General features: G+C 33.5%; 1 protein-coding gene across 1 annotated transcript in view; it reads right to left on the bottom strand.

Moving 5' to 3' along the window:
* EYS (eyes shut homolog) overlaps window positions 1-14,332 on the bottom strand; it is a 1,239,289-nt gene that overhangs the window by 840,243 nt on the left and 384,714 nt on the right. The window contains 2 exon segments of the mRNA XM_070419099.1: window positions 5,219-5,323; window positions 5,525-5,621. Of these exon segments, the coding sequence (XP_070275200.1) occupies window positions 5,219-5,323; window positions 5,525-5,621 (202 nt within the window).

Here is a 14,332-nt window from a genome sequence, read left to right as displayed (position 1 = left end):
ACTTAACTGGGAACAGATAACCTATATCCTAAAAGAATTATAAAGACCACCAACTTACGTTGCCACAAAATTGGTAGGACAATCAGAGAATAAACATAAGTCTTAAATGAGCTAACATTGTCATGGATTGGGAGGGAAGATTTAATATGCTAATATGAGCATGTGGATCGATGAAAATATGCTAGCTAATCAAAGACAGGACTTAATTTTAGCTTAGAAGATTAGAGTAGATTTGGCAGAGGTTTCTTTTGTTTGTTTGTTGTTTCTTTTTTCTATATAATAGAGGTAGCAGTTCATAGGCTCATTGTTATGGAAATATTTGAAGGAATCAATTGTACATAAACTGCCCAGTTACTCCTTCATTTCTATATTCAGAGATTATAGGAGGGCATTTCATCAGCTAAGAAGAAAGTCCATTCACCCAGGAGGGTACTGTACTCACCAACATTAAGCACAGGATTGGTGAGGAGGCACTAGTGTCTTTATAAGCTCTATGGTGATTATCTTTTATAGGCTGGAGATAACAATGTAGAATGATGCATGAAGTTGGGTTCCCTGATATGAATTAGGATAATGGGATTCAATGATAGATAAAGCTTATTGAATTTGTTTGCCTATCAGATAAAAAAAATTGAGCAAATAATTATACATATCATAGAAACGGAATGGTGATTGTTGGATTGATTCACAGATTATCTTTGGCTAATCAATGATGGGTTACTAGAAATAAATTATATGGATAATCTGTTATGGTGCTACTTTACATTTATATATACATCTGCAGGACAGAAATATGATTTAACTTGCCTTTGTAGGGATTCCTAGGCTTTTAGACAACTTCAGACCTAAGCTCTGTCACACACTCAGTCCCTCAACTGAAAGATTGCTAGAGCCTTTGAAGTAGAACCTCGCAATATAGTCACATGTGTTATATGTTTCTTCCTGAAGTCTCCTCAGAGGGATCTGAGGCCATTTGCCAGTATGACTTCACTGATGAAAGGAAGATATGCAGACCTTTCAGAGATTATTTGATATTGGCCCTGAACTTATGATTATCTTTGAAATACCTCTGTTCCACCAGTGAAAAGACAAGATTATTTAAATTCAGTAGATTAGTCACAAAACTATGTTTTGTTTTGCTTTTCCCCACAGTTCCTGCATATTTAGTGTTGTCAATATACTTAGTAATAGACAGAATTTCCATACTGGAATAAAATATTATAAAGGAAAGCCCAGATGGAAGATTTTGAAATGCCCCTTCATACTCATTCAAATTTTAAACTAAAAGCAATTTTACATTCCTAAGTGACTTTAGTCATTAGCATGCCCTTGAAAGGCTTGAGAGTTTCAGGAACAGCGGCTCAAAGCATGTCACTATTTACTCCACGAGACTGGACAGTGCCCAAGCTATAGAAAATGATAATAAATTACCAGAAATTTAAGCAGGTTGTGATACAAATTTTGACTGCAATTCTAGATTCTGGGTCTCTATTAGGACAGATAAACATAGTCCTTGCTTGGAGGGCAACCATGACATAGCAAATATGTCTTTTTTTATCCTAATCAATGAATGTCCAGTTGAATTTGTCCAACTTTTTTAAAAAATATTTTTAAAAGGCCAATATACAACCAAAGGACTTGTATGCATGCATATAAGCATAACCAATGGACACAGACACCATGGGGGTGAGGGCATGAGTGGGGGTGGTGGTCGGGGCAATGGGCGGATAAGGACACATGTAATACCTTAATCAATAAAGAAAAAATACAAAAAAAGCCAATATAAAGAAATACTAACTCTTCTCAAATTAATCTACAAATTCAATGGAATTCCAATTAAAATTCTACCTGGTCTTTGTTTAAGTGTTTGGATGTAGGGACTTATGCAGAACATAGTTGGTTGTAAGAGAAAAAAAAATTGTCAAATAAAACTAAAGCTTCCTAAAGAAGATTGAAAAGATGAGATGTCTTCTCCTACCAGTATTGAGGTATTTGAAAGGTAAGTAATTAAGATTTGTGGCATAGGCACATGGGTGGAAAATTGAACTAAGGAAACAGAATAGAGGCAGAGAAATAGATATATTCACATATGTGAATTTAATCTGTGATTAAGAAAGCATTGCAAATGGGGAAAATCTGTGTGTAAAAGGTTGGATTACTTAATACATGTAGTAGGCACAATTGGTTATTCATATTAAAAAAAATTAACTCAGATTCCTACCTAATATAACTCACACATAATTCCAGATAGATCAAAATTTAAATATGAATGGAAGAACTTTAAATATTTAAAAAGGAAATAGAAGAAACATATATTTCCCCTAAGATAAACATTTTTTACTTCTGATTAAATTTATTGGGGTGACATCCTATATAATAAAAGGCTAATATGCAAATTGACTGGATGGCAGAACGACCAGTTGCTATGATGCGCACTGATCACCAGGGGCAGACAACAAATGCAGGAGCTGCCCCCTGGTGGTCAGTGTGTTCCCACAGGGGGAGCGCTGCTCAGCCAGAAACCCTGAGCAGGGCTCATAGCTGGTGAGTGGAGGGGCGGCAGCGCTAAGGATGTCCAACTGGCAGCTTAGGCCCACTCCCTATGGGGAATGGGCCTAAGCTGTCAGTAGGACATCCCCCGAAGGCTCCTGGACTGAGAGAGGGCAGAGTTCGGGCTGAGGGACCCCCCAAGTGCACCTATTTTGTGCACAGGCCTCTAGTTGGATAATAAGATTATATAGGCTTCAAGTATATAATTCTGATACATGATCTTCACATTGTATTGTATGCCCATGACCCAAAGTCAAATCATCCTCCATAATCATATATTTGACCCCCTTAATCCTTTTTTGCCCTCCCAACCCCCTTCCCTCTGGTAACCACCATACTATTGCCTAGGTCAATGAGTTTTTGTTTGTTTCTTGTTTGTTCATTTGTTTCTTTCAATTTTATATTCCACATATGAGTGAAATCATATGGTTCTTAGCTTTTTCTGACTTATTTCATTTAGTATGATATTCTCAAGGTCTATCCATGTGGTCACAAGTAGGAGTATTTCATCTTCTCTTATGGCTGAGTCGTATTCCGTCGTATATATGTACCACATCTTCTTTATCCAATCCTCTATTGAAGGACACTTCTGTTTTTCTATGTCTTGGCCACCATGAATAATGCTGCAATGAACATAGGGGTGCATGTGTCTTTGCAGATAAATGTTTTCAAAGTTTTCATGTAGATACCCAGAAGAGGGTTTGCTGAGTCAGATGGTAACTATACTTAATTTTTTTGACGCACTTCCAAACTGTTTTCCAGAGTGGCTAAAAAATATGACTTGGCCAAGGAAGAAATAAAAGGTGAGATCAAAATATATAGAGAGACAAATAAGGATGACAATACAGCATATCAAAACTTTTGGGATGCAGCAGAAGCAGTAGTATGAGTGAAGTATTGTATCATTACAGGCCTATCTCAAGAAATGAGAAAATTCTCATGAGCAACCTAACATTATATCTTAAAGAACTAGAAAAATAAAAATAAAAGCAGCCCAAAGTCAGCATAAGAAGTGAAATAAAAATTAGAGCAGAATTGAATGATATAGAGAACAAAAAGACTACTATACAAAAATTAATACAACAAGAGCAGGTTCTTTGAAGAGATTAGTAAAATTGACAAACCCCTGGCTAGAACCACGAAGGAAAAAAGAGAAAAAGCTCAAAATCATAAATTAAAGAGAAGTTACACCACAGACATCACAGAAATACATAGGATCATAATAGAATACTATGAAAGACTATATGCCACAACATTCAATAACTTAGAAGAAATGGATAAGTGCCTAGAAATATGTAACATTTCGAGACTGACTCATGAAGAATTGGAAAACTTAAATGAACATGTCAATAGTGAGGAAATTGAAACAACCATCAAAAACATCCCCAAAAGAAAAAGTCTACGACCAGATGGCTTCACTAGCAAATTCTATCAACCACTCAAAAAAAATTTGATGCCTTTCCTTATCAAATTCTTCCAAAATATTAAAGAAGAGGCAACAAATCTTCCTAACACATTTTGTGAGGTCAACAGAACCCTGTTACCAAGACCTGGCAAGAGTAAGACACAAAAGAGTGAAGAAAACAGACAAATATCTCTAATGAATACAGATGTAAAAATCCTAAGGTAAACATTTTTTAACAAGATAAAAAATCAAACCATATACAAGCTAATCAATTAATTCAACTACATTATAATTAAGTTTTAGTACTCAAAACTCATCATAGAAGGTTACATGTCAAGCCACAATCAGTAGAAGATATTTTCAGTACATACAACTAACAAAGAATTAATAATTAGAATATAGGTATAAATCTTTTTTAAAATTAACAAAGGAGAACATTAATGGGCAGATGACATAAATAGGCATTGCTAGATAGGAAAAATAAATATCTTGAAATCTATGGGAAAATACTCAACCTTATAAGTTATAATGAAAATATAGACAAAATTCAGAAGGATATATAATTTTACACGTAGAAAATAAGCTCTAATGGAATAATCTGACAATGCAAATAGGAATACTTTATTCACTTTTGCTGATTGTGAATATTCCATTTTCAAAATTAAATGAAATAAAAAATCATGATATAGTAAATTTGAAATGTCTACCTAATGGTTCAACTTATCTGTTTCTAGGCATAGAGCCTAGAGTAACACTAGTACTTATGTATTTGGAGAAATGTTTAGAAACTTGACTAGCATTATTATTTCTAAGAAAGAAGAGGAAATAACCCCCGAATCCATGTCTAGGAGTGTAATAAATAAATGTTGGTATATATCTAAATGGGATATTCTACAATAGTTAAAAATAAACAACACATAAAAATACATTAATAGATAATGTAGAAAAGTCAAGTTCAACAAAATAAATTCATTCAGAAGACTATACACAATATTATTTCAGTTATATTAATATGAAAACTAAAGAGAATTTTGTTCAGGCATCCATACAGTTAATACTGTATATTGAGAACAACAGTGGTAAACATAAATTCAGGCTATTCAATACAATTGGATTGGAGGATGGAGGAGTACTTGGGAACAAACACAGGGCATCAGTAATGTTCTACTTCTTAAGTTGAATGATGGGTATATGTATGTTCACATTGTTATTTGTTAAATTACACACATATAATGATTGATTCAGTAAAATGTAGCATCTTACCTGTTTGTCAAATCCACGTAGTTTCCATTAATTTGGCAAGGTTTAGAGGAACACTCGGTTTCAATTTCACACAGAAGCCCAAAAAACACAGGTCTGCAAATACACCTTTTAAGCAAGAAATTTAAGAATTGCATTGATATAAATGTATAAAGTCAAAGCTTCAAATAAGTATAACATGGAAAATTGTTAATAATAAAAATGTTCAATTTGTCAGTTGAAAATATAAACTAGATATATATAAATATATATCTAGGTACATTTAGATACATGTACCTAGATATTTTTTTCCTTTTTGGTTTTCCCTACCTGAAATTGTTGACCCCATCTTCACAGTCATAATAATTCTTACAAGGAAGCGAGAAGCACTCATTCATGTTAATTTAACAGTGTTCCCCTTCAAATCCTGCTAAGAGAGATGTGAAGAATATGGATGAGCAATTTCAGAGTGTGGATAACAGATCAGTGATAAACAGTCTGGAGAATTTGCTTATAATGGATCTTAAGAAAAAAAAAGAAAGAGAAAGCACCTCATCTCTGGTTTCTAATACAACTCTACTTCATATAACGTATAAATAAAATTATGCTAGTTTTTTCTAATTAATGCATTCAAATGAAGGAATCAAGGGAGGAATACTTTACTAAATCCCCTGGGAAAATAGGGTTGCTGCTAATGTTGCTGTTGTTTTAAGGTATTTTAGTGTTTAAACAAAAAGAATTCAAACCATCCAAAAAGCAAATGAATTATTGTGATGGCCAATCTTAAAGTAAAATTGAGCTTCAATGATCAAATTTATTCAAGGCAGTTAGCAGATGAGGCAGAGTATTTAATTGCTTTTCATATCCAAGTGACTCAAAGAAAACAAATTATTTTCATTCACAGCTACATAATAAGTCATCCATTTAAACACATGCCAGTTACATTTTAAAATAACAAAGAACATTAAAAAAATATGTACAGACTGAGAAGAGAGGCAGCTGTAATTAGTTCAAAACTGTGTCAGAAAAATCAGCATAATTATCACTTATTAAAATACATTAACATTTTAATATATTTATGATAACCATTTATACAATTATATCCATGATTATATATTAACTAGGTATAACAAAATATATACTTATACTCATTTTGTCTTGGTAACATTTTTTCATACTAGTTAGAAAATATAAGAAACAAGATTTTCCTCTTTTACATTTTTAGTGATAAAACTAAGCACCAAGTAATTGCAGTGCCATTTGTATTACTACTAAGAACTACTTCTCAGATTTGTATTACTCTAAGAACACTGTGTTTCTATTGGCATACACATAGACTGGTATTGGAACTGAGAAATGTCTGAAAGAGAGGGTGGTCCAACTACCCATGAATGGCCTTCTTCCTCCCCTAGTACCTTCTCATATAGTTTCTCCTCCTCTTTCCATCCACAAGCATCAGAGTTTCAAATTATATATACTATTGGCATGCAGATGATGGTCTCTATCTCTGCATCACAACTGTTTAGCTTTCAGAACCTACTGCTCAGTGGAAAATCCTCTCCATATTTCCTCACTCAGATTTTCATGAGAGAACAAGGGATTGGCCTACTTTATCTGTTCACATCACACCATGCCACAGGCCATTGTCCTGCTCCGTAGTAGGTACCATCGAGTCAAGTGCTAAACCCTCTTCTAGCTGCATTTTGGAAAGCTGGTAAGAAACCTTCTAAAATAGGGCTGCTCTGTAGCAGAAAATAATATGTAAACCTAAAATTATTTAATCCAAAAGAAGACAAGAGTAAAAATAACAAAAACAGATACAAGAAATAGAAAACAAATAGTAAGATGGTATATTTAAAGCCATATATATTAGTAATTACATTAAATATGATATTTAAAAAAAATTTCAACCTAAGGTAGAAATAGACTAAATAACTGAACCATAATATCTAAAAGAAATTCCATTTAAATATAAGGACAAGTATAGGTTAAAAGTAGGAATATAAAATGAAGATGCACCATGAAATATTAATCATAACCCTGCAGAGCCTATCTGATCGGTAGACCAGATAGTCTTCAGAAAAAGCATCATTATAAATTTGTCCTATTTTTTTATTACTCAATTATAAAAAACTTCAAGTTAAACTTTGAAGTTGCATGCTTATAATTTCACTCATGCACTAGAGTTATATCCTCAGCATTAAAAATAAAATTAAAGTGAGTTATTTCCAAGTTAATATGATTCTCCTAATTTTAGGTGAGCAAGTTATTATTCAACACACTTCATTCATCAATCACTATTGCTGTTATACATAAATTACAGATGTCATAGTACAGTTATAAATAACATAATAAGCTTGTGCTTTAAATTATTTGATTCAGGTTACTTTTTTTTTAAGTTAAAGATTTAGAGAGTTGCATGCATTCCACCATTTCTATTTTGAGTATGACTAGCTTTGTCTGGGGAGCAGGTCATATTGACACTGGGATGTTTCCTGGAAATGTCCTTTTGGGCACTGCAGCTCAGGGGCATTAGCTAGAGAAGTGCTAGTTCAGCAGGGCTGATGAATCAGAACAATCAGGACCTGGGAATTCAGACAGCTCACAGGATAAATTTATTTTCTGTGATTATACCTTAGTCATTTAGTTTGACATTTCTGAGATGAAGTTTTGTTACCAACTGGCAACACATGTCAATGGGCTGAGGAAATGAGATTGCTGAAATGCAGTAGGCATTGAGGAAGAAAATAAAGTCAGCATGGATTGCATTTAAAATAAGACAAAGCTTTGCGGAGAAAGCTTATATTTAAGGGACTTAAAGGAGGGGAGTGTATACTTAGCCTCTAACTAAAGTTTCCATAGTCCTTTGTGTTAGCAGCTGATATTTATTCGTGTAAAAGGTACTTATTTGCATACATTCAGTGAGAGCTAAAAGTCTGTCAAAATTAAAAGTACAGTGGATATTAATTCTATGCTGTTCTCCTGTTATTTATCCCTACCCAGAACTATTCAGCTGACCCTGTTTTATTAACTGCAGTGGAATTATTTACACAGAAATAATGAGTTGTACTCAAACTGATGTCCTCTTGATCCTTTTCTTAGTGTCTTGTCTGGGTACTATAACAGTAAATGTATGTGACTGGTTAATAAACGATATTTTTACACTTATTCACTTCCACTAAACATGTAAAATAAGATACTAAACCTACTGCTCATACTTAGGACCTGAATCAATCACTTAATATTGTATCATTCCTAACCAATGAAGCCTATTTATACTTGTTTCTCTGGAAGAGATGTCATAGAACAAAGTACATTACCAATAGTTAGGTTTCATAACCATTTTAGGAAACATTTTATCATTCAGGGCTCTCTACCTTGACAACTATCACATTAGAATTAATATCCATTGAGATAATTAGAAGTGAAAGTAAATAGGGAAAACCTAGAGTATATCTTTCATTTATTCAAATAAGATAGTGTCAAAATTATACTATTATTATTAAAAGTGAATTATTTTCAAAAGCATTAAAATATACTTTTATTTCTTCTTAATTTCCCTATATTTAAAAACTTTATGAAAAACAAAAAAAAGAGATTTTTCTCTTCATAAGTGAGAAAATTTTGTAATTTTTTCTTTATATTTTAAAACAACCCTATATAATAAAAATGTAGTATGCAAATTGTCCCCTAGATCAGGAGTTCATCTGGGAGTTGGGCCAGAGGGTGGGGCCGGCTGGGGGAAGGGAGGGAGGCCCTGGCCAGCAGCCAGCAGCCGCTAGGGACCCTACCAGTGCTTGAACTTCGTGCACTGAGCCTCTGGTATAATACAAATGTTAATATATTCTTTAAAATTAGCCAGTATTACAAAAATATTTGTAGATTTAATTTTGAAAACTACTAAAGAAATAACTAACATTTTCAATAGGCCCTAACATTTCTTAATACTGATTTTAAGTAAACTTTTAGAAAATAAGTATAAAAGCTAATATTTTTGTTAGCTTTTAGTAATGTATATTTGACATTTTAGAGTTAATTGGCAACAATATATATTTTCTTTGAAGAATGTTTCACTATAAATTTCCAAAGCTATTCAAACCTACTACACATGCTACTACATGAGCACATGTTTTTAACCGTCAAAAGCTGTAATTTTAAATTTAGACAAACTATTTTGTCAAGTGACATTTATTTGGTGCTGAAATTATACACCTTAGGTAATGTAGCATTACCATAATAGAAGTATATATACTAGAGTAATAGATACATTTAAATGCAACTGCTTGCCTCCTTTGGTAGTACACATCCATCAAGCTTAGAATCACAAGAGTAAATCAATATCACATGTAAATGATCTGATTTTTCCTTCCACTGCATTTTACAAGGAGTATTTTCCACATTGTAATCCTTTGTAAAGTGTCATCTATGGAAACCTTGCTCCTTTTGTCTTGGGGACATAAAGATGAAGTGGCTACATTTGGAAATTAATCCCTTTAAATTAAATTAAAAGTATTTGATATGGTGATGTCCCTGCCTTTAAACTGAGATATTACTCTAAGTAGAAAGAGAAAGAATATGTTCTAAAGAGAATATTAAAACACAAATATATCTTAACGTTAAAATGATTTTACATCTCTTACAATATTCACACAGATGATAGATAAGCCAGAAAATGTACTGTATTCAATAATATTTACAGTCATTCGTGTGCAGTCCGTCTAGAGCTATCTTTACCTCTGTAACCTCGAGTTGTTTTTATATTCCATTTCTATCATCCTTACGTTGTATTCAGTTTAGTCAACCTCTCCTACTTAATTAGCTCTTTCCCCACCCTGTGTGCATTAGAATTATCTTTTTCATCACATGCAATATAAACAAAAACACTTAGACAAGGAATGGGATTTATTGGAAGTCTAGCTGGGAAAGATAACAGGCAGTTTGTAGAATTAAAGAAAGAACTATAGGAACTGCCAGCACAAGTTCTTTCAAAAGCATTTCTCTCCTACTACATACAGAGCTCCATGTGAAACGAATATGGTATGGTGTTGGCTGCATCAACTTAAAAACTGACAAAAAGAGAAAGCTTCTCTTAGCATCAGTTCTAAGGAAGAGCTCTTAATGGCAATATTCCAGTCACGTGCCCAGATGTGGATCAATCATAGTCTTAACTTGAGTTCTTCCAAAAGAAAAATCTTAGATAATGATTTGCAAACAACTAGCTTCTTTGAGAGGTGATCCCAGCACTTATTGCAAGGGAATAGGAAAAGAAAATAGGGAAGGGAGTGGTTTAATGAGCAGGTTGTTGCTGTGGGCAACTAAGGATCCAGGCTGCTGGAGATCCTCTTCGAAATCATGTGAGACATAACTCAGAGTTGTCACACTAAACAAGAAAGCTAGGGTATGCATCCACAAATACTCTCTCATACATATTTCCATCTTAAATGGGAAAGCCTCACAAAATTGTACTTTTTAAAAATCTTTATTGTTGAAAGTATTGCATATGCCTCCCTTTTCTCCCATTGATGTCTCCCAGCCCACCCCAGCCCCCCACCCCAGGCCTTCACCATCCTATTGTCTGTGTCCATGGGTTATGCACATATGCATACAAGTTCATCGGTTGATTTCTTACCACCTGTCCTCCCTACCCTGCCTTCCCTCTGAGGTTTGACAGTCTGTTCAATGGTTCTATGTCTCTGGATTTATTTTTGTTCATCAGTTTATGTTGTTCATTAGATTTCACGTACGTGTGAGATCATATGTGATTATCTTTCTCTGACTGGCACACATTGTACTTTAATGTTTAGTTAACTTGTGTTTCTCTCCCTTGTGCTTTCAATTTCTTGAGGGCAAATCTTTGGAATGTTTTATTTCTCCAGAACCTGTCTCAATTCAGGACATATGGTAATAAATCAATACATATTTGTTGAATCAGTTAATAAAGAATACTTTTTTTCCAATTTCTAGAACATTATCAACAGGCAATTGCAAGACTGACATGTATTGTGTACAAAGAATAACTTAGAGGGGCAAAAAAAATAGGTGTAGTATGAAATAAATTTTGAGGTGTGTAAATTGATTGCACACTAAATCACCAAAGCTAATGCTATTGGAATACCAAGTCTAAAATCCATTTGTTTCTAGGAATCTTATGAAATTAGATTTGTCTTTCTGTGTCACATTTTATATTTATTAAAGCACTGACTTTTTTATCACATAAAATTTTAAACAAATAGGATTATATATAAAACAAAACTGTATCGAATTATTATTGCTAAATGTGTCTCTGTGTACCTATTTTCCACTAAAAATTGTTCAATATCATAGGTACCAAATTAACTCGTCTCACCTAAATTCTAATCAGACCAGACAGAACATTGTTCTTACTTTCTCTTACAACATGATCGAGATAGTTCTGATGTTTTACTACACCTGTAATTTTTAAGTAGCTCACATTGCACCAAGATCAATTAGAATGTTTTGACTATAAGTTTCAATCCCACAAAGCAAAATAGTTTCCTGCTGAGCAATCAATTGGGCTTAAAGTCAGATTTTAGTTTGTGTACTTGCTGGTTTCTTAGGGTAAATTTTAATGTAATTTATAATTTAGTTGTCTAGTCTATAGTCACATCATTGCTATGGTTCTAGGATTTCCTACATCCATATTTTAATTGAGGTATAACCAATAGATTGACTAAAAACCATTAACAGAATTTCAAAAACATATGCTGAACTCAGATCTTAAGCCCCAAATCTCTTTGCTCATAACATGCTATATTCTAGTCACTTGACAAACACCAACAACTTCAGAGTTTCAGGAAACTTCCAAATTCTATATCTGCATAAGATGTTGAGTCTTGGAGTTCTTTCTGATTTGAAATCTCAGTAGTCTTCAAAATAGAATTTGAACAAAATATTTTCTTTAAAAAAAGATACAATAGCTTTGACATAGGCCCTGATTTATTTATTTATTTTCCCCCTTATTTATGCATTTATTGATTCATTCATGTATGTGCCCTGCCCCGGGATTGAACCCTTGACATATCAGCATGATGCTCTTAACCAAATGAACCAACCAGCCAGGGCCATGTCTATGATTTTTTAATGCATAACGTTTACCAATTTTTCTATTGGAATATTTGCCTTTTATTCATTTATTTGTAATAGCTCTATTTTTTTTTAAAAAAAATTATCTTTAGCCCTAGCTGGTTTAGATCAGTGGATAGAGTGTTGGTCTGAGGACTCAAGGGTTCCAGGTTAGATTCCAGTCAAGGGCATATGCCCAGGTTGCGGGCTCGATCCCTAGTAGGGGGTGTGCAGAAGGCAGCCAATCAATGATTCCCTCTCATCATTGATGTTTCCATCTCTCTCTTCCTCTCCCTTCCTCTCTGAAATCAATAAGAATATAATTTAAAAATGATCTTTATTGTTGAAAGTATTACAGATGCCCCCCGCCTTTTTATCCAATGATCCCCTCCACCCTGCACCCCCTCTCCCAGGCCTTCAAGCATATTAACAATTATCAAAGCAAATTAGGGTATAATTTCTATAATATTTCAGTCAGCCTCCTTTTAATATTCTGAGGTAGTTTTTTAAAGTAATGTCATAATACTTTAGCTACAGAGGTTGAACTATTAAAGGCAACATAGGTAAACATTTTTACTGCAGTTAGACTTCACAGAAACGTACTTCTACAATTTCTTATAAACACTTTTTTCATTTAAAACTATTTTTCTTGATTATATATTTGAAGTGCATAAATAATTTGCACTTCAAATATCTATGCACTGGATCACAATTAGAAAGGGATAAACACACAAATGATTGCACCTACCTGCCACTCTAACCAAGTAATTGATTTCATTAGTCACATTTCTCTGGAAGCCTTAAGTAGAATAATGAAATTCCAAAAAGAAATACAAGATTTTACTTATATATAGTAGTAAAATCTGAATCGTCCCTGAGATATTTTTGTAGATGCTCAAGAGGGTGGAAAATCTTATCTAGTTGATAGGTGATGATAACATTTTATGATATTTCTGAACTTATTCCCACAACAGGAAAGGACTCTCACTACATTATATAAATTCACTGACTGCGTTTGTGAATTGCAAATGAATTATAGAAAATATGATTTGAAAAACCATGCCTATCTTGTAGAAAATTATCTCTGTTGAAAATAGAAGAGTTTTTATTTAGCTTTAGAAAATATACTGCTGCCCTTCATTAAATATTTATATATTAGTTACATTCTGAGAATATATTTGTAGGAGATATAAAGCACAATGGAATAATCCTGCTGAAGAAAAGTAGTCTGCTATTGACTATGTTTTCAAAAAGTTTCACTCTCAATTTTTGGTTAAAAGAGAATTTATTCAGTTAAATCATGTACTTCATTATTACTGAGGTTAGCAGGACATCAAATGCTCGCCTCACATGTTAACCTGTCTTGATTTTCCTGCCTCATTCCTGAAAACATTTATCATATGCTTTATATGCCCACATTATATGCTCCATATCCATGTTATTTTTGGTTGTTTTTTTGTTTGTTTGTTTTTTAAATATTTTATTGATTTTTTTACAGAGAGGAAGGGAGAGGGATAGAGAGTTAGAAACATCAATGAGAGAGAAACATCAATCAGCTGCCTCCTGCACACTCCCTACTGGGGATGTGCCCGCAACCAAGGTACATGCCTCCGACCAGAATCGAACCTGGGACCCCTCAGTCCGCAGGCCGACGCTCTATCCACTGAGCCAAACCGGTCAGGGCAATTTTTGAAAAATATAATTACTAATGACTTTTCAGCTTCTAGTTACAATCCCTGCGAAGGCCCAGAAGTTTCTGTTGTGTACACAGGTGCAAAGACTTGCCTCTATACTCTTATAATAGATTACCTTATGTAATCAAGACATTTTGAACAGTTTGTAAAAACAAACAGAAATAGATTTGACTCAAGTACCTAATTAATTAATAGAGTCTAAGCTGGCCTTTTTGGACAGAAGATTAAATAAGTGTTATTCTTGTCTTTAAAGTACTCCTATTCTAGTAGAGCCAGTAACAAAAAAAGAAACAAGCACCCATGAGTGACTATTAAGAAATAAATAATAGTTGCACACCTCCAAACACAATGTGATTTTTAT

Source organism: Myotis yumanensis, unplaced genomic scaffold, assembly GCF_028538775.1.
Source record: "Myotis yumanensis isolate MYYU_CA2020_CCGP unplaced genomic scaffold, mMyoYum1.0.hap1 SCAF_6, whole genome shotgun sequence".
NCBI lineage: Eukaryota > Metazoa > Chordata > Mammalia > Chiroptera > Vespertilionidae > Myotis > Myotis yumanensis.
The sequence above is the reverse complement of the archived record's forward strand: the minus strand, read 5'-3'. Positions and strand labels throughout refer to the sequence as shown.